At 43.2% G+C, this 25,793-nt stretch overlaps 1 protein-coding gene across 8 annotated transcripts in view; it reads right to left on the bottom strand.

Annotated features, from left to right (window-relative positions):
• CLIP1 (CAP-Gly domain containing linker protein 1) overlaps nt 1-25,793 on the bottom strand; it is a 116,020-nt gene that overhangs the window by 18,050 nt on the left and 72,177 nt on the right. For 6 of the 8 annotated variants that reach the window (XM_069557769.1, XM_069557768.1, XM_069557770.1 and 3 more), the window contains 6 exons: nt 25,370-25,526; nt 23,361-23,526; nt 23,040-23,255; nt 17,077-17,193; nt 14,888-14,994; nt 9,634-9,754 (listed from right to left, as the gene is read on the bottom strand). In XM_069557769.1, coding sequence (XP_069413870.1) covers nt 9,634-9,754; nt 14,888-14,994; nt 17,077-17,193; nt 23,040-23,255; nt 23,361-23,526; nt 25,370-25,526 — 884 coding nt within the window. Of the gene's footprint in view, nt 1-9,633; nt 9,755-10,098; nt 13,152-14,887; nt 14,995-17,076; nt 17,194-23,039; nt 23,256-23,360; nt 23,527-25,369; nt 25,527-25,793 lie in introns of those variants that run through there. The other 2 variants (XM_069557774.1, XM_069557775.1) reach the window with 1 other exon arrangement.

The raw sequence follows: 25,793 nt of genomic DNA, 5'->3' as shown, positions 1-25,793 counted from the left end.
AGTGGTTCACGCGTGGGCGACTCCAGCCTCTTCTCTAAGCTAGTGTTCTGAGGCCTAAAATAGCGGCTCCACCTTGACAGCACAAGACAAGGCCCCAGCCCCAGAGTCTGAAGACTTCTAGTCTGGCCTCCCACACAGACAGACTCCTGCTCTCAGAAGTGGAGAAGGTAATGGTGGGGGGAAGGAAGAGGAGGATTTGGCAATTTCTGTCGAACAGCCCTTTCAGAGAAGAAACAATTAATATTAGCTGTCTTGCCACACACACACACACACACACACACACACACACACACACACACACACTTCTCTTTGTATACAGAACAAGAAGGACAGAAAGGAGAGAAAAAAGCAAATTTAGGAGAAAAAAGCAAATTTAACTTCATAGGAATTTAACAGAAGAAATAAAAAAGCAAAGTAAATATAAAAAATGATTGAGGGCAGAAAAATGTCCTTTTTTAAAAAAAAATCTTTTGGCTGCAACATATGGCATGTGGGGATCCTAGTTCCCAGACCAGGGACTGAACCCCACCCTCTGCACTGGGAGCTTGGAGTCTTTTAACCGCTGGACCACCGTGGAAGTCCTAGGAAAATGTTCTTTACCACAAAGACATATTCTTTTCCAAGAACTCCCACTAGGTTTATACTATACATTTATTTTGTAAAACTTTAAAGTAGAATATATATATTTTTAAAAGCCTAAGATGTTAATATCATTTTCTTACATATAAGCAAATTTTACTTTTAAATAATATCAAACATCATCCTGATGTAAAAGATGAGGAAGTTTGCATACTTCCACTTGCTTTCAACTCTGTCACCTCAAATTTTGTTAGTCATATGCTCTGTATGTTTTTCTTATTTTTCCTTTGTCTTTGATCTTTTTTTCTTTTTGACTTGCAAATATTTTGAAGTTACCTCCACTAAATGATCAGAACTGATACCACCAATAATGGAATAAAGCAATAATGGGTATCACTTATGCTATTTTTCTGCTAAAAATGAGTGATCCAAATAGCATCATGAGGAAACACTTGAGAAAACCGAAATGAAAGATTTTATATGTACAGGCCTGTTTTGGTGTTGTTTTTTTTTTTAGTCATAAAAGACAAAGGCAGAGAACCATTCCAGATAAAGACGACTGAAGAGACCTGAGTCAACTGGATCCTGAATTAGGAAAAGAAAAAACACACAAAAACTATAAAGGACACCACCACCAACTGCCTAAGCAGGAATAGGGCCTGTACATTAGATAATAGTGTTCCATTTCTTGAATTTGACAATCGCACTGTGGTTAGGTAAAAACAATTCCTTAGCCTATATGAGTATTCTGTTTTATTTTCACAACTTTCCACAAAGCATGAAATGATTTCCAAATAAAAAGTTGAAATCACAACTCTATTCCTCATCTGTAGTTCCCTAAACTGTCAGTTTAGCTGTCTATTTACCTGGACTTAGTACTCACCTCCAGTCCCTTTGCCCAGCTTTCCTCGATCTAGTAAGTCTTTGTTTTTTTTTCCTTTTCCCTTTAATGTTTTGGCTGCATGACATGTGGGATCTGAGGTCCCCAACCAGGGATTGAACCTGCATCCCCTGCACTGGAAAGTAGGTTAACCAGTGGACCACCTGGGAAGTCCCAAGTTTTGCTTGGCTAAATTTTATCAGCAAGTAGCTACTTTCCAGAAGGACTCACAGATGCTGCAGCTTCCAAGTTCTTTCATGTTTGGAAACATCTGTCTTTTTACCTGAATAATAACTATCTGTATATGATGCTCGTGATCATATTTTCTGTCCATCAGAACTTGGGAAACAATGTGCTACGTTGTTTTTCCTTTTTTCTGGCATTGAATGCAGCTGCAGTCGGCTGTTTTTTCTCCCTTTTTAAGGAATCTGCTTTTTCTGCCTGGGGACCTGAAGAATCCTCTGTATACTTTCAGAAACATCTGTTAGGTCCCTGTCTATTTCTGACATATTTAGCAGTTCTGATACTGTATGGCTTTGGTCCTCAGTTTGTCTCCTTAACTCTTCCTTATCTCCACTCAGCTTGTATTATTTCATCCTTGTCTCTTTAAACAGTTGTTTTATTTACATCACTAAAGTTTTTTTTTTTTAATATTTATTTATTTGGCTACACCAGATCTTAGTTGAAGCGTGCAGGGTCTTTAGTTGTGGCATGCGAACACTTAGTTGTTTCATGTGGGAATCTAGTTCTCTGATGAGGGATCAAACCCTGGCCCCCTGCATTGGGAGTGCCCAGTCTTAGCCACTGGACCATCAGGGAAGTCCCTACATCATTTAAATTTTTATATAACACAGAGCAATATTTTACTCTGGGTAATGCTTTCTCATGGCCTGAATTCCTCATCACCCTTTGGATTCCTAGGTTCCTTTTTTTACTTTTTTCCTCTTTTGGTACAGTATGTTTCCAGTTGCTCATCCTACCATGGGCAGCTCTACTTAGACCTTCTATTTGCTCACATGTAATGTCAATGTCCTTTATGTCCTTCCTACTTTATCTGAGCCCTTTCATCTTCATGTTCAAGCTACAACTGAAAATTGGGTGCTGTGGTCTATACTTTCTGTAGTCAGAGGCAAGGATGGGGAGAGTGCAATTCAGTTGATGCATAAAGTCTGCTATAGGTCTCTCTCTGAGCTTTCTCCTCCAGATCCTGCATCTCACCCATTGTGCTGGGATAGAGGTAACTCTATTACCTGGCAGGTATTACAAGTTGGAAGGACTGATGCTGAAGCTGAAGCTCCAATACTCTGTCCACCTGATGTGAAGAGCCAACTCATTGGAAAAGACCCTGATGCTGGGAAAGAGTGAGGGCAGGAGGAGAAGAGGGCAATAGAGGATGAGATGGTTGGGTGGCATCATTGACTCAATGGACATGAGTTTGAGCAAGCTCTGGGAGAGGACAGGGAAGCCTGGCGGGCTACAGTCCAGGGGGTTGCAGAGTCAGGCACAGCTAAGCGACTGAGCAGCATCATAAGTTGGGTCTTTCAACATCTGCTCTCATCTCCTCTGTGTTTCTGCCCCTTTCTGCAGGAATCCAGACTCATCTCTGCAACTGGTGACACTATTACAGAGATCTGGAGGGTCCTCTCCAAATGAAGAGATAAGAGGGCCGTGAAGAGGAGCCCTCTGCTAGTCCTTCCCCCTGCTTCCTTCCAGAAAGTTCTGCAATGTCTGCATGTTTAAGTCATTGGAAAAAAAAAAAAAAGACTCACTGAGAGTGAGAGGATGAAAACTACAAGCTTAAGGACAGCAGCAGAGCCAAGAGGGAAGGTCGGCTTCCCTGAGGAAGTTCTAGAGTGGCTGGACCCACTGGGACTACCTACCTGTGCATTTACCATCATTTGAAGGGGGAAAAAAAACCACCACCCATTCCCATCCAACCCTCATTTACTTAAGCCATTCTGTTGGCTGGACTTGCTGTGGAAAATGACAACTAGCACTTTCTTCCAGGTCTGGTAGAATCCTGAGTGGTAGCAGAGGGCTCCTTAGCCTCAAAGATCTTTCCTTGGCTGCCTAGTCACTCCCTTCAGTCTCGTTTTCTCCAAACTGGGGCTAAGGGGAGTTAGAGTGAAATCCTGGGAATTTTGCTATCTGTTTTCCTTTCTCTTACCACTATGAACACTGTCAATTTCAGTGTTTACAACAGGAAGCTGGTTGGCTTTGCTGGACTTTCCTGGAGCTCTTGTTATTTATTTATTCTTTATTATTAAAAAAAATTATTTGTTTACTTATGGCTGAGCTGGGTCTTTGTTGCTGCAAGTGGGCTTTCTCTGGTTGTGAAGCATGGGCTCTAGGCACTCGCGGGCTTAGTCAGCCTGTCGCATGTGGGATCTTCCCAGACCAGGGATCAAACCCGTGTCCTTGTATTGGCAAGTGGCTTCTTAACCAGGGAAGCCCCTGGAGCCCCTTTTAATAGTTGAAAAAGTGTATGTCTTTCATTAGGTATTGAGGGAGAGAGAGTCTATGATCAACCTTCACTCACCCCCTACTTGCCCATGAGCACCCCCACTTCAGCCCAGATTAAAATTTGATGGCTGATGATCACTACTTTTCGAAAACGAAACAGGACAAGCTAAAAATAGTGCTTCCTTTCTAAACATTCAGGTCTGGGAATGCAGGCTTATGTAAAAGGCAGGTAATTATTCATGGATCAATTGAGACGATAGCCCCTAGTCTTTTGTTTACTGTATCTGTCATATCCTCTGGGAGGAAGAGCTGTTGATGAAACACCATGACTGAGTCATCTAATACCTGTGCCGTTTCCATAAGCCAACTGTGACCTCATTTTGCGAATAACCAGGGGGAAAAAAATCAGCACTGTTCCCATAGTGACAGTTCAGTGTCTCTGCAGCCCTCTTGGGGGAAGAAAACACGTGCAGTTTGGGAATGATAAATCAGACATTCCAAAACTGACTCCCTAAGGTGACTGCCTCTATAGAACTCACATCACTTGGATTATTTTTAGTATTTTCTCTATGAAAATAAATAATGCACTGCATGGTTTCCTTAATCCTGAAACCACATGATCCAGCCTGAATCCACTGTACAAATCTACCATCCACACGGGGCGCATGGCCCGCTTATGTTGTGGCTGGATTTTGGCAACCATGAGCTCTCTGCAACAAAGTCAGGAGACTGGAAGTGAGTGGACTCGTGTGAGAGAAGTGGAAGGGGCAAGTCTCACAGTCTCTGCATCGTATTCTGCAAAACAGGACCAAAGGGCCTGGCTGAAAATGAGGAACTTATTTCCTCACCCGTTCACTCCTTCATTCACTCAACCTGCATGTCTTGCTCTAGGAGTCCTACTGTCTCAGCGCTGGGTGGGGAGAGAGCCTGAGTTCCAAGTGTCACACACAGAGAGCCAAGAAAGAGACCATGACCCAAACCAGGGAAGGCAGCGGCCACCTGGAGAGCAGAGATGACGACCAGCAGCGAGGCCAAGTGCACCGAGTGGGGGACGAGGAAGAGGACCTGGAAAAGCAGACACACAAATAGCAAGTGATGCGGTGTGGTGGGAGAGGCAAGAGAAACATGAGCAAACGGTGTGGAGGAAGCTGGAGGTGGAGAGTCAGAGCGTCCACAGAGGGTGGAAGGAGCCATCCGAGTGTGCAGACACCACAGAGCAGCCATCCTTCACGCCAGAGTGCACTGGGAACGGCTGGAAGCAGACTGGAGGGGGCGGGGAAAAGGGGGGGAGGTGAGAAACAGGGAGAAAACAGACTATTCAGAGTCTGGAAGTTAAGATGAGGAGAAGACAGGGCTGCGAGTGTCAACAGGGTGGCTAGGCTGAGCCCTGCTTTTAGGAAGACCCAAAGGGGCGACGAGAGGTAGCAGCTCCTGTCACGGGGAGGCTTCAGGAGGGAGGCGAGGCAGTCCGAACAGAGGAGGAGCCTAAGACACCCGAAGCAGACAAACAAAATGCGGTCTATCCCTTCGGTAAAATACAGCTCGGCCATGAAAAGAAATGAAGTCCCGACACAGGCTACAGCATGGATGTGCCTCAATACACTATGCTCAAGGAAAGAAGCCAGATGCAAATGGATACATACTGTCTATTGCCACTTATGTGAAATGCCCAGAATAAGCAAATATGCAGGGATTAAAAATGGATTCGTGGTTGGCAGGGCTGGGAGGATGGAGGAATGGGGAGTGGCTGCTTACGTGGAGTTTTCTTTGTTGCGGGGGGCGGTGATGATGTTCTAGATAGAAGTGATGGTCACACAGCACTGTAAATGAGCTAAGTGCGACTGAGTTGCACACTGTAAACTGAAAACAGTACATTTATGCAGTGTGTATCTGAACACGTGCACACACCCAAAACCCGAAGCAGCATGAAACCAGTCGGCCATCAGGCAGGAAATAGGTTGAGAGCAAACCGTCCACAGCAATTATAATGACAATCCTCAAAACCGTCCGTCATAAGAAAGGGTAAATTACGTTATCTAGTCGGTTGAGTCATATGAAATTGCAAAACAACAGCAATTCCATATGTCCAATCTAACATAGCCTCTTTGAAAAGAGGAGGCACTCTGTGACATTTTGTAAGGATTTCTGTTACAGGTGATGCCAGCTAACGCCAACACTTCCGCCTCTCACAACCCTAACTGATCTTGGTTATCACTCCCCTCCCCTCTTAAAATAAAAACCCTGCTTGGGAAAGGGGACTTAAGAGACCCATTTTTCACTGGAAGGGACAATGTCTGATGGAGCAGACCACAAAGAATACGAACATGTGGGTTCTGCTTCTGGCTTGGTCAGCTGGGTTCTCGAGGGCTACGAGCCAGAGCAGGTGAGCCTGCTAACTATTCCAACACTTCTTCCAGGGGGAACACAGCGCCCACGTGTCAATCAAGGCAGATGTGGGTTCTAATGAAGCACAGAGTGGATCATCTCTCTACCTTCCATCAGCCAGTCCTGCTCTCTGTTAGCCCTCATTACTTCAGAGCTTCCTATATCAGCTTTTAAAACGATAAAAGGAGAGGACATTCTACAAAACCACTGTCACAGGGACACAGGGATTCCTTTATTGCAACAAATCATCTCACTTCCAAATAACACACAGGAAATGAAATAGTTCTCTTCATGAAGGGCTTCTTGAGGAAATCAAAACCCTTGGCCAATATTCCCAGTGAGAGCCTTAAGATAACAGAACAGATTCTGGGATCCCTTGGGTTTTCTAAGCAAAATAAGTATTTGAGGCAGAAAAAAAAAGTAATGGTAGGATTGAAAGTGCATTTTTATAGTACTATTTGACCCCACCTACTCCATTCCTAGTTCAGAGGGTTTTTCTTTTTTTCTTTTAATCTTAACAGTTAATGATGAAGTACAAAGAAATAAGTTTTATTCTCAGCAAAGGATAGTAGCAGGCCAATGGACTTACGAGTTAGTCAGACATGAGTTCTGATCTTGGCTCCTCCGCTGCCTGGCAGTGTCCTTGGTAAACTGCTTCATGTTTGAGCCTCAGCTTCCTTCCTATAATGTAACCTCACTATTGCAGGTATGATGATTCTATGAAACAACGGCAGAGCAATCTGCTCAGTGACTGAAACACGGTCAGCGAATTGTGGCGCCGCTGAGCAAAGGGAACAGGAAGGAACTCAGGTCCAGGTCAGTGTTTATCTGTCCCACATTCAGTCTTTACTGCCTTCACTTTAGCATGAAATGCTGGAGAGTCTTACAGCACAATTAAAATTCTTCTTCTTTTTTTTAATCTATTTGGCTGTGCTAGGTCTCAGTTGCAGCATGCAGGATCTAGTTCCCTGACCAGGGATCGAACCCAGGCCCCCTGCATTGGGAGCATGGAATCTTAACCACTGACCACCAGGGAAGTCCCCACCGCCTCAGTTCTTTTTCTGAATAGGGTTTCTGCCCAACTCTGTAGTATATTTCTGAACAAAGCTGATGGATAGTTTGGCTCAACCATAGCAAGCAACAAAGTGGAAATTCGTGATTTTATGCAAGTAAGTGGCTTGTGTAGACTGCTGGAGTCTAGATTTCTGGACTCTTGGAGATTATGTAGTAAGAGTAATAAGAGCCGATGAATGAATCAATCTTCATTAGCCTAAGGTTGGTTCTAAGTTACTTTCAATGGGGAGATTCTCCCCAGTGTTTTGAGACGTACGCACGTCAAGTGAAGTGTTACCTGCAGTCTTCCTCAGTGCTCAGCAAGTACAGTCTCGCGTGTCACAGCCTGTCATGGTTTGGTTCCCAGCCGCCTGCTTCTCTCTCCAGAGTAAGACCCAAAGGACAAAACCACCCCCTAATATTTTTTTTTTTTCCACCCTCTGTTTAAACGGAAGTCACTGCCCCGGCTGCTTCTTGCAGGTGCTGTTTCCTACCACTCTTCAAAGTCTCCGAGTTTCAAATTTTTAGACACAAAACCTTTTCAAAAGGAAGGTAAATTTGAATCCCAAGGCAAAAGAGGAAGAGCTGGCAGATGGAGAGAAGCCCAGAAAACCTCTGCCTGAGGAACCGTGAGGAGTCACTCCTAAGTCTTGCCGGCTCTGAGTGACACACAAGAGATGTAACAATGGTCCAGTCAAGGTCACAACATAAGATGAGAAGCTGGCCTCTGTGTGTTCCTCCCACTGGTGGGATCCACGCTCTCCACCAAAGATGTTCTGTGAGATGAGATAAAAGGAGACAGACAGACTCAGCACTTGGCTGAGATCCTTCCCTTGCGAGTCCTTACAGACACGCTGATGTCAGAGGTGCCCAGTGTTTCACACACTGGTTTGAGCCAGGAAGAAAAGAACCTCGTCCGGTCCAAGGGCTTCTGTTTTTCATGAACCCTACTCTCTCACATACTGACCAAAGCAGAGTGCAGTGACCCCGTTTAAGTCAACCCACTCTGATTCTTTCCCTGACCCAAGTCAGAATCTGACACACGTCTCTGACACTACCGGCTGAATGAGGTTGAGCACGTGACTCCCTTCTGGTGCTTCCGTTTCCTCTTTAACACATGGGAGTGATGACAGTGCCGGCTCATGGGAACGACTGTGAAGATAGGGAGGTCAGCTGTCAGGTATTTGTGCCTGTCTCACAGTAAGGTAAGAGCCACTGAGGGTGAGTTATAGTCACCAAGAGCGTCACTTGTCATCCTGGAGTCTGGGGAGGTGGGCCATTTCTCCCACGAAGGAGTGTCCTTGTGGAGAGCTCTAATGAAGACTTACAAGTCTGAAACCAACTCTCCAAAGAGTGCTTTCACCACAAACGATGCCATGTCAATGGACAGTCAGTACAAATTACTCCAGAATACTCTATCCAAATGAGAATTAATGTTTGCAAAGTATGCTTGGGGAAAAAAAAATTTCCCCTTGACATGCAAAGCAAAGAATAATGACCACACGGTAAAATTCTCTTTAAAATGTCTTTTTTTTTTTTTTTAGTTTCTGCTCTGAGGCCAGATGTGGCTAACAGTCTAGCATTTTGATTTAAGAATTAAAAAAAAGAATAGGGCATTCTTTAAAATCAGTTTTGCTTCACTGTTTAATGAACTTATCAGAAACCTTTATAATTTAAATAGGGAAACAAGTGGGTTGTGGTTAGCTTCTAGTTCATTCCAGGTATAACACACATTTCATAAACCAATGCATCAGTGCACAGGTATACACAGTTCCCTTAGGAGCTGTTTAAACATTGTTTTTTACTTAAAAGAAAAGCAGAGTTCTATTTAAAAACAGCTTCCAACCTTCACACCAAATCTGTATTCTTGGAACCTTCTTCTTAAAATCAATTTTGATGGAAGAAAAAAAAAAAATCTTAGAGAAAAAAACAAAACTGAAACCAAAGCAGGAGGCAAAACATACTGTCCCTTTCCATTTAAATGCATTACCATAAGATCATCTGATAAAAAGTCTTATTTTCTCCTTGCTTGCAAGTTCCTGGTGTTTGTTTTTTTTTTTTTAAAGGACCTGTCAGCTCACTCCTACCCAAGTGCTACAGCAGCATGCTAGAAAATGAGGGGACATAAAACACAGGTGACTTGAGATCCCACTGGAATGACCCAACCACATCAAGCACAGTCTCCGAGGAGCCTCCGAGAGCCCTGCCCACGGCAGCAGCAGATGCTGGCCTGGCAGGGCCGGGGGTGCCCACCCCAACGGACGCCCACTGACCTTTTGGTGACTGGTGACTTCGTCCCTGCTCCTCCCCAGCTCCTCGTTAAGTTTCACGTTCTCTTCTTGCAGCGCTGAGAGCTGCTGGGACTTCTGAGCTGCTGCCTGCTTTAGGGTTTCTCTGCAAGGACAGCGAGTGTGGGGTTACCATAGAAACAAGACAGGCAAGGAAACTGTGGGAGAGGACCAACTCCACAGCACTGGGGAAAATATATCTGGGTCACGTGCCTGCTAGGATCTGTAATAACAGGAGGCAGGATTGTCTACCTGCAGGAGGGGCCAAACGGCTTTAACCTCTCAGGGGGAGGACTGCTGCCTGCAATTATTATATTTTTTCTCCTCAAACCTAATCAACACTACATCTACTCTCTTACCACCCACACTTACCCCACTTCTAAATACTTCCCACACAAAAAAGCAATGTTACTCTCTAAAATAAATGACAGATGAAATGGCCGGTATTCCTTTTTGTTTCCATTAGAAAATTAAATTCACTACATTGATAGTGATTTCCATCGTTGCCACAGTATTCTGCTCTAACTGTACAAATCTGTAATCTTTTTTTTTTTTTTTTAGGAAGAAATGTAGAGCTGATAATTCCATTTGCTAGCATTTGTCAGAATCAAGTGTTGCCGTAAATCTGGGTATATTTTCAGGACGACTAAAGGTGAAACGCCCAAAGGAAATGTAGTTTTCTAATTACAAAACAAGTGTTTAATTTTGATTGTATTCTTTCTATACTGTTGACTTGTAATTAAAAGAAGCAAATAAAAATACAACTTGCTGACCATACATATCATGAATATCAGCATATAAAATGTGAACAGGGTAAACATATGAATTAAACCTCTTCCCATTATTAAACTTGACTAAAAATATACATCCCAAATTATCCTTTACATGTGGATATTCAAAATAGTTTATTGGATTGTTGGATTTTAGTTTTAAACCACAGAAGGTGGTTTTGATGCAATTATGAATTTTAAGTCTGGGCTGGCCACACTCCATTTAGTGAGCTATCATACGTGGCTGAATTCTGAATCAAGTCATCTGGGTATGATTCCATCTGCTGATGCATGAACACGTCTATTTTTAACCTCAGTTGTCTAATGGGTGGCAGTACTTGGTACCTGCAGTTTTCTTGATTTTTAATTCTCCATGTACCTATAACATACCTATAGGGCTGACTTTGTGAAGATATAGGGCAATATGTCGACACGAAAATTCTCTTAACACATTAAATTTGTCATTTGACAGAGATGTTTATTTAGCAAGTGAAGAAAAACTAAGAAGGAATTTTAGACTCAAAAGCTGGGAGGCTTGATTTCAATTATGGATCAACACACACACACACACACACACACACACTATAAGTAAAGTTTATCTTCTGGCTAAAGTCTATCAATTCTTGATAAATTCGAGGATTTTACTTATGATGAAATCATCATAAGCCAAACCTTTTATTCCCAAGTGGTCAAAACCTTCATTAGGAGCCATTTGGTCTCAGCATTTGTGTGGCCTGTCAGTGGTAAGTTCTCGATCCTGTTCTTTCTCTTTTACAGATTTTCATCCTTAAAAAAATTTTAAAACCTTGGTTTCCATTAAGAGCTCCCAGTAAGGGAAATTAAAACAAGGAGTCAGGAAATATCAAGATGCCCTAAGATTTATACAAATGATATATATTCAATGTTTTAAAATCTACAGTATGATCTCATGTATATTTTCTCATTTCATCCTCAGAGCCCAAGGAGGCTCATGTTATTATTTATATTTTAAAGATTTCAAAATTGCAGCTCAGGGAAGTGAAAAGATTTGCCCCAAGTAAGTTGTAGAATCAAGAGAACTAGAGGTAGAACTGGGAGACAGACCTCAGTTGTGATCTGAATATAGAAACACCTTTCACCTTTTCTTTAGACCAGAGGAGATATGTATATTTCATAGATGGAGGAGGCTCCAACAGCCCAACTCCTGGACATACTTTAAGGAATAATTTTGAAAATACCTACAAATATATTTTTCACAATTTTATAAGTTGCTTTTCCCCCCCATATATATAACAATATCTTGCAAAACAAAAGATGACTCACTGTTTTAAAACTGAGATGCAAAATAAACCCTGCTGATATTGACTTGCAAACATTCTACTGAGGAATCTATCATAAATTTAATAATTACCATGCTAAACATATTCTACTTTTTAAAAATATTTACTTGGTTATACCAGGTCTTAGTTGTGGCATGTGGGATTTAGTTTCTTGACTAGGAATCGAACCTGGGCCCCATGCATTGAGGGCCTAGTCTTAGCCACTGGACCACCAGGAAAGTCCTAGTATATTCTAGTTTTACTACTGAGCCAGGTGAGTAATTAAAGGCAAAATTAGATTGCTTATATCGTTTTCCCTCAGAGTCAAAAATTACACACCAGAGATACACAATTTTGTTCTCTTTCCAACTAAAAACAGGACCTGGCTAGCCAAAATCAAGAGTTTTCCTAAAACCAGTTTAGGAAATGGCATAGAGGAAAAGGAACGTTTAGTTGCAAGGGCTAGCTGAGTTTCCAGGGCCAAGGGCAAGATCCTTAGGGCTGGTTCCCATTAGAACTCGTGGGTTTGCAGAGGTGTCCCTTTTCCTCCAGGAACTCCAGTCCCAGCAGGTAATGAGAAATACCTGAAAAGCTCCAGCGGCATGAAGGTCCCAGGTATGTGGTCACAAAACACAAAAAGCTGCTCCTTCTCTAGCTCAGAGCACAGTGAAATGACTGCGGGTCTCTTTTTGAGCAGCACTGTTCTCATGACACAGTACATTTATATCAGCTGGTCCCTGAAATGTGGCCAAGTCTCAGGCAGGGAACAATGAGTCACTGGGGGTGTGTTTGCAGGGGGGCGCTTTCAACCCACTCCTCACACCTCCCTCCCAAGGCTTCTCACTAACGTCACCGCTGTGTCTCCCACTGCCCCTGTGTCCCGCTCTGAGGCCTGGCACAAGGCAAGGTTCTCCGTAGCCCTGGCGAGCCAGGAAAAACGGCAGCCCCTCCTCAAGTGAACTACTCCCCTTGGGAAAGGGAGATGCAGGGACCCAGCCCTGGGAGGAAGGCAGGCCTATGGGAGGTGGGCGGCAGTACGGCTCATGGGTTTTTGCTCCCGTGAGCCTACAGGCGCGAGCTCAGCTTCTGTTATTCAACGGGGTCTTTCAAAAAGGGGCAAACAGAGTAAGCCGCTCTCTTGGAAGGAGTGAGATCACCCCATGCTGACTAGGGGTGGAGACAGAACAGAAAGACTTGAGTGAGGACGGGGACACATGAACCCTACACCAGTGTGGCGACCCTTACAGGAGGCTCCTGCATGGTGCTGCAGGACAGGGGGATTTTATCTGACTCCCCGGGGCTCTCTGATACGTCCGCTCTGGCCCTGCCCCTCCATTACCTAGTGCGGCCCAGGGAGCTCAGAGGTGGGATTATGGCAGAGGGAGGTTGGTGAGGGAATCTTCTCCTGATGCTCAGATCCTCCCTCACCAGATGCCTGTGTGACACAAATGAGCTGAAGTCAATGTAGTGCTCCAGACCCTCAGGCCGGCAGAGCTACTGTGTCACGGGGTGGGGGCAGATCCTAAACTGTAGCTGAACCTCCCCTCTCTCAACAGCTTTAAATTTTTTTCCCCATCATAGAAAAAGCAATGGCGGCTTCCATTTATGCTGTTTAGCCTTGGCACACTAGGATAGTCAAGCCTCTCCCAGTGGCCACCACAACTCTACACATATACATAGGTGTAAATGGAACTGTTGGGAGCTGTTTAAATACCGTCTAGAGAAATATCACTAAAACTAAGGCTGGACGAAAGGATCCATTGTCAGCGTTGTGAGCTGTCCATCTCAGGTAAGTAGCCCAGAGAAGAACTCTTCTAGGAGGATTTTAGGAACTCACAGAAGAACTAGAGATAATATACTAATTTAACCCAAGCTTGATCAACAAGTAGTATTGAGGATGGCAACTTGGAAAGAGGAGTTTGGAACTGATGCTTTTGTCTCTGTTTGAATCTCATCTATTTGTTTGATCAGAACTGGAAATAAATAATACAAGCCCTTGAAGGGCAGAGTCCACATACAATTCATTTTTGGATCCTTCCTAGCTCAACTGTACCTAGCAGAAGGGGCTTACTCAAACGTTCACCAGATTAACTGGCTTTAAATGTTCGGTTCACACAGTTGATACAGAGTAGTTCTCAGAACAGATAAGCAAAATGAAATCTACTCTGTAACTATTACGTACAGCGCCAGATAAATAACCATCTGCAGCGGTTATAAGAACCAAACTTGAAAGGCAGTATTGACAAAGGAAACATGGGCAGCCTGTCTGCCTAAAATACAGGGAGCAGACTGATGAGTAAACTTGGATCAGAAAGAGGCTTTCAAAGTTCTGCTCATTTAATGTCCATGACAGAAGATTAGATTACTCTTAAAATCAAGACTATTTGATGCTCTTCAAAGTGTATGCTTTCCCCCACCCCCTATTGAAAGAATTTTAAGGGATTAATTAATAGAGGGTCTGATGTTTCCTAATGTTGAGATTGCTACCACATAAGCATACTATTTTTCTTAAATGTTATTATTGGGGTATAGTTGCTCTATAATGTTGTATTAGTTTCTGCTGTACAACAACATGAATCATATATACATGATTTATACATATATGCCTTCCTTTTGAGCTTCCCTCCCACCCCCATCCCACTCCTCTAGGCCATCACAGAGCACCAAGCTGAGCTCCTTGTACTATACAGCAGCTTCACACTAGCTATCTGTTTTACACTTGGAAGTGTATACAAGTCAGTCCCAATCTCCCAGTTTGTCCCACCTTCCCCTTCCGTGTCCATGTGTCTGTTCTATTCCTGCCCTTGCAAATAGGTTCATCTACCATTTTTCTAGATTCCACATACATATAAACATACTACCTGAAAAAGTTCTACTTCCCCTTGTATTTGCAAAAGGTTTTATCAAGTCACATTTGAATTCCAAGTGTTGTAACTCACCAGCCAGCACATATTTCATTTTGACCCTGTAGCTGAGCTATAGTCCCAACTTCACAGTGGTTATAGGGGTGAATTCTCAAGGGCTGCAATGGCATTTAGCAGGGGCAGGATGGAGACTATTACTTTGACTTTTTATACACTTGTCAAGTACTTGAAAAAAGTAACTAGCACTGTTTCTACTTTTGCAATTTTAAATAAGTTCCATAATTTCTTTCATAATGGGTAAACTTACATTTCTTTCTTGAATTCTTCTATTTTTTGGTTCTCTACCGTCAGAAGCTCTTTTGATTTGTTCAGCTCTTCCACGTTTTTCAAGTTGTTTTCTTTAAGTGTATCCAACTTAAAGACCAAGAGAAAAAAACTTAATGAAATTATTTCATTTTTCAATCACATAAGTGGATAGGCAAATCATTCATGAAAATGTGCATTAGACAGGTGAAATTAAAATCCTTTGCAAAAAAACAAATTAAAAAAAAGATCACCTGGGTAAAGAGATAACAAATGATCAAGTCTATTATAAACTGCAGCCTTCCCCATAGGTTAAGTCAGACATTCCCTGTACACCTGGCCAAAAGGTCAAACTAAATTGCAACATAAAGCAAAAGGTCTTTTTCATTTTTATACAATTCCTAAAATTTATCATTGAGCTTGCTATTCATGTACGATGCATCTTAAAACATGCATTAGAAAATAAAAACATTAGAAATAAATTGCAAAGGCATGACATCAAGGACTAATTCTTTGTAATGAAAACACATTCCTTTCTTCCCGCAAGACTAGTAATTTAGGATATGATATTTTTCAATGTCAGTGCCAAATTTCAATTTATATAATCCTCATTATAAAAACTCCTGGGATATTTGTAGATGGGAAAGATTTAATTATTCACCTGAACTTCAGTCTGAAAAGGGAAAGACCACATAGCGAGACTGAAAAGCACTCACTCACTTTCAGTCCCATCACCTGCCCACGTGGGATGTGGCCAGCCTACGGCCTGGCCTCTGGTGGGAAAAGCAGACACATTATTGGAATTAGTGGGGACATGACCAACCTCAGGCTCTGGCAGGTGGCTGGAGTTCTAGGTACGCAGCCCCCAAGGACGGGGAGCTTGTCATGGGTGACCCATCACACATGTGTGCTCCTGGTGCCATGCTGGCTTTCTAGGACTCGTACAGTTATCTCCTCCAGCCAGAGGTCATTTTGTCCTACCATATGCTACCTGTCAGGAGCCCTGGAAGTCAGGAGCCCTGGAAAGTGTCCTGCAAATTTTAACACCACCATCTTCCTTTTAATGCTCCCTAACATTCCAGATTCATGGAATGTTCAGTGAGACCAGAAAATGATTCATCCAGTCAGTATTCTGGCTGTAACGAGACACCAAGGGGTAAGTTATAGAAACAGGGGATTCGCTCTGAATCTACCTTCAAAGCTTAGGGACATTCCTTAAAATCTTATTTACTTTAGCTTTCAATCGATTACCATCTATAATTTTTAATGCTTTTATGTTTTCAGCTTAAGTCTTGTTCTCTTAGGACTGTCAACTCAATCATAAATGTACTCTTTTCCACATCAAGCTTTATTTCCCGTCTAATTATTTCAAAATGTTTATGCCTTTATGGATTTCAATCCTTGCTCTGCTATCACGAGGAGACCTGATCTTTACGACAGCTATTCAGTGTGCCTGTCTGGATCTTCCCTGGCTTTAACTTCTTAACATCTCACCTGTCACTTTAAAAAGCATCTGAAGTTCTATAGAACTTCACATAACTATTTCGGCGAAGCAATCTGCTTTGGATTTACGTAACAGCTTTCCAAAGAAAGAAAGGGCTGGTATGGGGTGTGGGGAGGGGGGGCGGGCAGGCATCAAAAGAGAGGTGCAAGGATAAGAAATGCTACTTTTGGACAGAATCAAAATTACCCTGACGCCACAAATCTGTCTGAGACCCAGAAGTGACTGATTCAAAATGAGATATAAGGGAGGCAGTACTGAAATAGGCCAAGAAAAAGGCCGATGTCAAACTCAGGGCTGAGGGATGGAGTCCAGTGGCTCAAAGTTGGGAGGCACTTGGGAGAAAAAAAAAATACACATGATTTAAGACAAAAAACACAAAAGCTAGAGAATGCCACTGGTACCTCCTCTCAGCAGTTGTGTCAGTAAACAACTATCGCAGAAACCCACACTACCAGGGCTTTCCCCTCCTTTTTTAAAGGTTGATCTTACTAAATTGGTAATGAAGTAATACACTTTATTTCATAGGATCACCATCCTGGTGTACATGCGACTCCACTAACATAGATCAAACCTGTGTAAGGCCACACTTCAAAAAAAATAAGTAAATAAACCATCCTGAGTTAGTCATCAAGAATTCCATGAAGTCGATAGGCTGTCCTTTGTACAAAAAGCCATTTAAATCTGATTACTTCATTCTGCAGTTTTTCATTTGTTTGCTTGGAATCTTCCAAGGAGGCCAGTGTCTCGGTTTTCTCTTTGGTCATCTGTTCCATTATCTGCATGGCATCTTCAGCGGTTTGAGCAGCCTAAGTGTGAGAAAGCAGTGTGAGAAACAAGGGCACCCCTTACCAACCTGGGAGGGGGTGACTAACGCTCAGGCCACAAGGCTCAGGATCTGTGTGGTGAAGGGAATCACACGGAGACGATGAGCCGGTAACCAACCCCATGCCAAGACAGACAGATCAAGACGAACAAGCAGAACAAAGTTATAGACACTTTCTGTGCCATTTTTCAACAAGCCAAACTGAAATATGCAATTTACGTATTTTCAGATCCCTATAAACCTACGCCTTCTAAGTTCTGAGTTCCACTGACAATGGTGCTCATCACTCTGACTTATGTTTGAGAGAAATGTTCACTGATAAGAAAGGCTTACATCCTTCTGTGGTCAAATGTTTTCTCTTAATCATATTTACTGTTAGAAGTTTAAAATACTCTTCTTGCTATCTCGAATTTGGGGCTTTTGAAATCACTTGGAATTTCGGTTGGGAACTTTTCAAACAAAAAGGGTAATTATTTGGGCGGTTACAGTATTTAAGGCTCAAGTGTTTCATGAGAAGCATTGAATGACCAAGTCTATGAGAAGCTGTAGGCAATGAATACAAGCATGGCTGTGAATAAAAAAGATAATATACACATGGAAACCAATCCTTAGTTGATACAGTATTGAATATAAAATCACAGAAGTGAATTAAAATCTTTTAAGGCATTAAAATCCAGCTGCTGAGAATTCTGCCTTTATACCTTCCCAGTAACTGGAGGGAAGATTTATGAAACAATTAAAGCCACATAGAAGATACTAAGTTTTAACATGTGACCATTTTACCATTGTTCTTAAGCCTTTAAGAACTATGGTTGCCTTTCTCAGAAAAATTCTCCCTAAATTAAAAAACATCTATCCTTTTTATTCACAGTTTGCAATCTTTTCTAATGGAGAGAGATGATAGCAATTAGACATTTGGTAAACACTTGCCCTTTCAGGTGGTAACAAACAGCTTGAGATACCTGACCAAGTGATTAAATGGGGTGCGTTTCCTTCTTTGGAAATGAAGGCACGTTCCCTCAGCCACTACAGGGTTAGTGAACAGGGTTAAGGCCAGGGGCCCAATCCCTGAACCTCCCACTTTACCGTAAAGGACTGCAGAGTCTCGAGCTCTCTGATTTTTAGAGTGAGCTTGCTCTTGTCTTTCCTCAAAATACGGTTTTCGTTTTGAGACTCCAGGAGGTTGGCTGAGATGTGGCTGTTGGTTTTGGCCAGCTGGCTGATCTCTTTCTGGAGGAGGAAGTAGCTTTCGGCCAGCTTCTCCTTCTCCTTCAGGAGCTCGTCCTTTTCCAGCATCATCTCTCTTTTCTCGGCCAGAAGGTTTCTGTTGTCCTGCATCGCTTTGGCCTGCTCAGCCAGGGTCACCTCGTGGTTCAGCTGCAGGTCGTCCAGCATCTTGGTGAGGTAGCCATGCAGTTCCTGCAGTTCCAACTTGGACTTGGACAAGGCAGCAAAGTCACTCTTCAGAGTCTCTATGTTGGCGGCCAGCCGCGCCGTCTCTGCACTCAGGAGTTCCTTCTCCTTGATGATGTCAGCCACTTTCTGCTCCGAGTTGGTCTTGTCTTGGACGAGCGTGTAGTTTTCAGACTGGAGCTCCTGGGTACAGGTTCTCAGCTTCTCCACCTCCTGTTCCAGGAGCGCCACCCTCCCATGGAGTTTGTTGCTCTCGTACAAGGAGGCCTCTTTGTTCTGCGTCCTGGCTTCTTTCTCCAGCACGAGGGACTGTTGCATTGTGTGGACCTTCTCATTTAACTTCTGACATTCTTCTTGCAGATTCAACCCGTCCCTTAACAAGATGTTCTTTTCAGAACAGCAGGCCTTGAGTTCAGCACTTAAACTCTCCTTGGCTTGCAATACGTCAGTGTGTTCTTTTTCTAGCATCTTTTTGGCGTTTTGGGCCTCTTTTAGCATCAGAGAGAGATCGCACTTGGTGGCCGTGAGCTCTTGGTTTTCCTTTTCCCTCTCTTGAAGCTCTTTCTTCAGAGCATCGAGATTGCTGAGCAGTTTCATCTTCTCGTGCACAACGATTCTTCTATTGGCTGACTCTTGATCATATTTCTTTTTAAGGTCTTCCATGGCCTTCATGGACTTCTCTCTTTCTACCAGTAAATCCCCATTCCGCATCTCCAGTACCGATTTTTCTTTCAAGAGGTTATCCTGCTGCTTTTTGAGCTTGGTGATTTTCTGACAAACCAGCTCCTTCTCAGAAGTGAGGTACGTGATCTTCTCATTCAGGTTCATCTCGATGTGGGTGGACTCTTCCGAATATTTGCTGAGTTTTTCGGTGATGAGCCTATTTTCATTTAGCAGTTCTTCTTTCTCAGCCAAGAGCCTTCTCTCGGATGAGGTTAAGGTCTCTTTTTCATGCAGAAGCTGGATGCACTCGGAGTCTGTGATCTCCCGGCTGGTCTTAATTTCTTCCAGCAGGTTTGTGAGGCTCGTGTTCGTGGCCTGCAATTGCAGAATCTCCAGCTCAGCCTTCCTCAGGCCCTTGCTGGCCTCCTCCAGCTGTGCGCGGAGCTCGCCGGCTTCCGTGCTGAGCAGATGTTTGACCTGGAGGGCAGTCTCCAGACTGGCGTTCAGCTTTTCCTGATCCTGAAGCAGCATGTCCTTCTCGAACTGCAGGTCTTTGCTGCCCTGAAGAAGATGATCTCTTTCGACCTTCAGGGCTATACACATGTTGTCAAGACCTGACTGTTTCTCCAAAGTTGACTTTTTCTCTATTGTGAGATCCTCAATCTCCTGCACCAAGCTCTTCTGATCTTTGACCAGCTCCTCATAGGAGCTCTGAAGCTTCTGAATAATTTCATCTTTATCTTGAGCCAACGCGAGGTTTTCAGTGACCAGCTTCTTGATATGATTCTCCAGGCGATCTTTTTCTTCCCGATACTTCTGAGACTCGGCCATTAGAATATCTTTGCTGAACTGCAGTTCCTCTGTGAGTGCCTGCAAGCTTGCTTCGGAAGCCTGCAAAGACTCGTTTTCCATATTTATCTTCAAGAGTTCCTCCTGTGCGATATTGATCTCTTTCAGTAATTTCTCTCTCTCCACAGCCAAAGCTGCTCTATCGAGTTGTTCCTGCTGATAAAGCTTTTCAGCGTCTTGCTTTTCTTCCCAGACTTTCTCCTTTTCTAAATTAAGAGTTTCATTTACTGACCAGAGCTTCTGTTGGTCCTCCTGAAGTAAAGTTATTTTGGCCTCCAACTCTACAAGTTTGGATAGAAGTGAACCTTTTTCTAACTTTAAAGCATTCCCCTCCTGGGCAAGAAGCTGCTTCTCTGATTTCAGACCCCTCAGCTCTTCTGACATTAGTTCAATTTCTCTTTTGGCTGATGTTAGTAAGTAAGTTAGCGACTACAGAGACAAAAGATGGAAAGAATGGAAACAAAATGAAATCAAGCAGACAAATGCAAGCCCAAGTAACTTAACATAACCTAAGTCATAGAAGTTAAAAAAAAGTTTACGGTAAATGTCATAGAAACTATCTGGATAACAGGGGAAAGAAACTGGATGAATGGAGTTCATAAAAGGATAATGCAAAGCAACTGTAGCTTTGCAAAACCTAGATAACTCTATTGGTTCATCTTTGAAACAACCTCTGAAGTACTCCTGACAGTTAACTAGAAGATACAAACAGTAGTTTGACATCAAGGCATGGGATTCTTTTCCTGCCATTCCGAATTATCCAGTAATTTCTATTGTAGGAGGGATTCATAGAAGAATTTTTAAAAACATAATCCAAAGAACTACAAAAAGTGAGTATATTTTAACTAAAAAAGGGAAAAGGGAGGAGGTGTTATAAACTGTTGCCTTTCAAACTAACTTACAGACCCTTACTTACTGAAGAACCTGGCCTGAGACTGATTTAGTCCCAGTGATACATGTAACTGACAAAAAATGCAGACTGATTTGCTAGGCTTTGATGACCAAAATAAATGGGTTTTAAAAACATGTATTGGTTTATAAAATAAATTGACCATAGTGTCTCTACCAGCGCTGCCCAGAACTTTCTGCCATGATGTAAAAGGATTTGATCTGCACTGTCCATTGTGGTAGCCACTAGCCACACATGTGGCGCGTGTGACTGAGAAGGGGAACTTATAACTTGGGCTAGTGTAAATTCAAATGGCCACATGTGCCCAGTGCCTACTGTACTGGTTTGCTGGCTACTAAACTAGGGAACACGGGAGCATCGTGGGCTCCATGAACTTCCTGAGATTTCACCCGAAACTGAGTGTGTATATCAATTCTCCTGGGAAAACATCTGAAGGTTTCATCAGCTCTCAAAAGTGTCTGCTGAGCCCTTGCTGCTGACAAACACTGAGGTGTGAATATTCAGACTACTTTGGAAGGGAAAGAATTCTGGCATTTTAACCAAATGATCCTTATGAAAACAACAGCAAACAAAATTAATGGGGCTTTACACAAACCTCTAGAATGCTGTGGTTTGGTCAGACTACAGTATTTTAAGGGAACATTAGAGAACTGCTGTCTACCAAGATAAAGGGAGCCTCAAAGTCCAAAATTCTGGAAATTATATCCAGTGTTAAATGTTTCATAAAACTGGAGATATTTCACAGGGAAAAGAGAAAGCCTTGATGGGCAGCAGTAGCTTCCCTGGTAGCTCAGCTGGTAAAGAATCTGCCTGCAATGCAGGAGACCTGGGTTCGATCTCTGGGTTGGGAAGATCCGCTGGAGAAGGGAAAGGCTACCCACTCCAGTATTCTGGCCTGGAGAATTCCATGGACTGTATAGTCCACGGGGTTGGAAAGAATGGGACATGAATGAGCATCTTTCACTTTCACACATGACGTATATTATGATGTGCTCCATTTAATTTAAAAGGGATTTGTTTTGTTGTTGTTCAGTCACTGAGTCATGTCTGACTCTTGGTGACCCCATGAACTGTAGCACACCAGGCTTCCCTGTCCTTCACTATCACCTGGAGCTTGCTCAAACTCTTGTCCATTGAGTTGGTGATGCCATCCAATCATCTCATCCTCTGTCATCCCCTTCTCCTTCTGCCCCCAGTCATTCCCAGTATCAGGGATCTGTTTTAAGTCCTACATATATTCTTCTGTATTTTATTCTACTCAACTCCCACATGTATATAAACATTTCTCTGACACATTAAAAACAATTAAAGACAATAATTTCCTTTTCTTTGAGCAATTTAAATAGCAGTAAGAGGGTCAGAAAACATTGGGACACTGACAGGATCCTGACACCATAAAATAACATGCAATGTACCGAGTTCTACTCTACTCAGTAGTAGGATGTTTTCTCACAGCCCTTCAGTCCAACCTCCTTGTTAATAAGCTTTTAGTACCTTTCTGGGCACATATGAAAGCCGTCTCCAGAGGTCTCCCTTCTTACTTTTTCCTCTGTTCTTCCGACCGGGCTCCATTCCCTGCCCACCTGCCTCATGCGTGGCCTCTGTCTCTTGCTTTTCTGCACGATGTCTCTCCTAACCCTGGTGCAAGGTGGCAGCAAGACGGCCAAGACTAGGGGGACATGCTTTTCTGCGACAGTCTATTACAAGCAGATGGACAGGGCTCAGGCAACAGAAGGCTCTTTGAAGCAGCATAGGGGGTGATGGCTATACAGTGCTTTCAGGGTGGAAAGACCTGTAGCCACCACCACCTGAGAAGGGAGAGCAGTTGGTACAAAACACTTGAAGCCACAGGAGACGTCATTCACCTTCCTGCCATGCGCTCTGAAGGCCACTGAACCCATTCCATGCGTTGCTGCGTTCTAAGCACCCTTACAACCTTGACGCGGGACGCAAAGCTCACTATACTGGGGCACACAGTCCTCCCCACCACATACTCTGGCTCTGTCGGCTTGCTTCCCCAGCTCCTCCAGCTTCTGCAGCAGCTCGCGGTTCTCCTCCTGCGCGGCCTTCAGCCGCTCCTCTGTGTCCCGTAGCAGCTTGTGGAGGTTCTGTAGGACTTCTTCGTGCTTGGCTCTGCTCTCGGAACTGGCTTCCTCGTACCTGGCTTTCAGATCTTGACACTTGTTCTGGCTCACTTCCATCTTCTTTTCCTGCAGACACCCCACGTCAGGAGGAAGTCACCTGGCCACAGCTGTCCTGCCAGCCACCCTCTCTGCCCCTGCTGGCCACCAGTCCCCCTGACTCTCTCTCCTTACCAGGTCTGACAGTTTCCTCAGCAGTTCTTTCTTTTCTTCCTCATGCTTTTTAGCTGCTTCTTTCTGACTCTGTTCGGCTTTGAGAGTTACTTCCCTGATACTTTTCTGCAGAAGGCTTGCATTTTCATCAGCCTTGGTTAGTTTCAGCTGTAATTCTTCTACATTTCTAGAAGGAATTTCAAAACGAAGCGTCAGATTTTTCCAAAGAGTACTTTAAATCCTAGAGTTATACTTTAAAAAATAATATTGATAATAATTGGCTTAATGATGATAAATGTTATGAGCAATAACATCTCGAATTAGGAAAAAAGAAAACTTGACTTGTCCTGAAGAATACTTTTTAACGACTGTGATGGTTATAAATACTTTAGAGTAACAACTACACTTAGTGTGAACATTTATTATTTTATGTCCGCCTCAGACGGTAACGAATCCGCCTCTAATGGAAGAGACCTGGGTTCTATCCCTGAGTCGGGAAGATCCCCTGGAGGAGGGCATGGCAACCCACTCCAGTATTCTTGTCTAGAGAATCCCATGGACAGAGGAGCCTGGTAGGCTACAGTCCACAGAGTCGCAAAGAGTCAGACATGACTGAGCACAGCACAGCATGTAGATCAATACAGAGAGATGAGCGAAAAAGAAACGTATTAAGTACTTAGAGGTTTCCAAATTTTAGCAGACTAAAATATTCAAGACTCATTTGGGTGCCACTTCAGAATGCAGATATGAAAATAACAATAAATAATTTGAAGTTCTAGCTTAAAGATAACCTTGTGGTCCAATGAAGATGTATGAGGGCCATCAGCCTAGAGAGCAGGCTGTCTCATAAATCAGAGGAGGGAAACTTGGATGGAAACACTGGATAAAACACTGATGGAAACGAAACTTCTCCAAGGCTCTGCGCCACAACCACCTGGCAGCTGTGACCGCCCCATGGCAAGTCTGGCCAGAGCCAGCCAACCAAGGCCCAGATGCCCATCACCCACCAGCGCTGAACCATGTGGGAGTGCTCGGCCGAACGCTTCTGCTGTTATTTTTTGGCCACACCTCACGCCATGTGGGATCTTAGGTCTCAGACCAGGGATCAAGCCTGTGCCCCCTGCAATGGAGGGGCATTAATGGGACAGTCTTAACCACTGGACCACCAGGGGAGCCCCCACATGGCTGGATGTAAACGTAACTGCCAAGTGTTAATACTTTCAGAATCAGAAGTCTAATGGTGCTGACATGTCTTCTAAAAAACGTGCCTTATAAAATAAACATTTGATTTTTATACAGCAGCCATTAACACAAATCAAAGCAACAAGAGCCTCAGAATAAAGACAAGAACAGAGAGCTAGATGAAAGAAGCTTTAGCGCTGAGGAAGTACGGTGTAGTGATCAAGGGCAGCAAGGGCGCTGGGACCAGAACTTGCCTAGACTTGAAACCTCAGGCAAGTTGCCTAACCTCATTATGCCTTGATTTCTTTTTCTTTAATATGGGAACAACAATATACTCACCTCGTGGGATTATCAGAAAAATATACAAAGTGGTCAGCATACCGTGTGGCATGTGGTCAGCCCTTCATAATCGTTATCTATCGTTACACTGCAATTGGTTAAAAATATTTTTAACTGCCTGTAAAAGATGTTACTGTCTGGGACTTCCCTGGTGGTCAGTGGCTAAGACTCCATGTTCTCAATGCAGGGGGTCTGGGTTCGATCCCTGGTCAGGGAACTAGATCCCACAAGCTACAATTAAGAGTTCACATGCCACAATTAAGACCCAGCACAGCCGAATTAATAAATTAAAAAAAAAATTTTTTTAAAGACACTATTGCCATTGGTAAACTACTACCTTCCCCTTAGAAAGTTAAATAATTGATTCAAGGATACACTGAGACAATAAAGGACAAGAGACAGGCAACTTTTAAAACATAACTATCCTGAAGAGTTTGGCTCTCCTCCCATCTAGACCTTCCTTGAGAGCCTAACCCAAACCTGGCGCTCTTATTAATACTCATACATACCTTTCTTTCAGACGTAGTTCGTCGTTCATTTTTGTCAGCTGAGAAGAATTGTCTCCAGACATTTTCATTATTGCTGCAATGTCATTTTCCAGTTTTTCCTTCGCCTTTATCAGCTGCTCTTCCCTTTCATCTCTCTCTCTAAATTTTGCCTCCATATCTGAATATATATATATATGTATAGAAAAAAAATTGAGCTGTTGTGTTATAATCAACAACAATGTATTAACTACATCCTGTATGCCAAAACTTGCTCTGGGAATATCTGTACATAACAATCTCTGTTCTCATGAAAATGATATTCTAGCAAAGAAGAGAGACAATTAACAAGAAAGAGAATAAATCATATGTTAGAGAGTAGTAAGTGTTAAGAGGGGGAAAAGAATACAAGCAGAGACAGGAGCCCGGAAGGAAGCTGGGGAGTGTG

This window comes from Ovis canadensis, chromosome 17 (assembly GCF_042477335.2).
Source record: "Ovis canadensis isolate MfBH-ARS-UI-01 breed Bighorn chromosome 17, ARS-UI_OviCan_v2, whole genome shotgun sequence".
In the NCBI taxonomy this organism is placed as follows: domain Eukaryota; kingdom Metazoa; phylum Chordata; class Mammalia; order Artiodactyla; family Bovidae; genus Ovis; species Ovis canadensis.
Note: the sequence above shows the minus strand (reverse complement) of the source record. Positions and strands in the feature narration are given on the sequence as shown.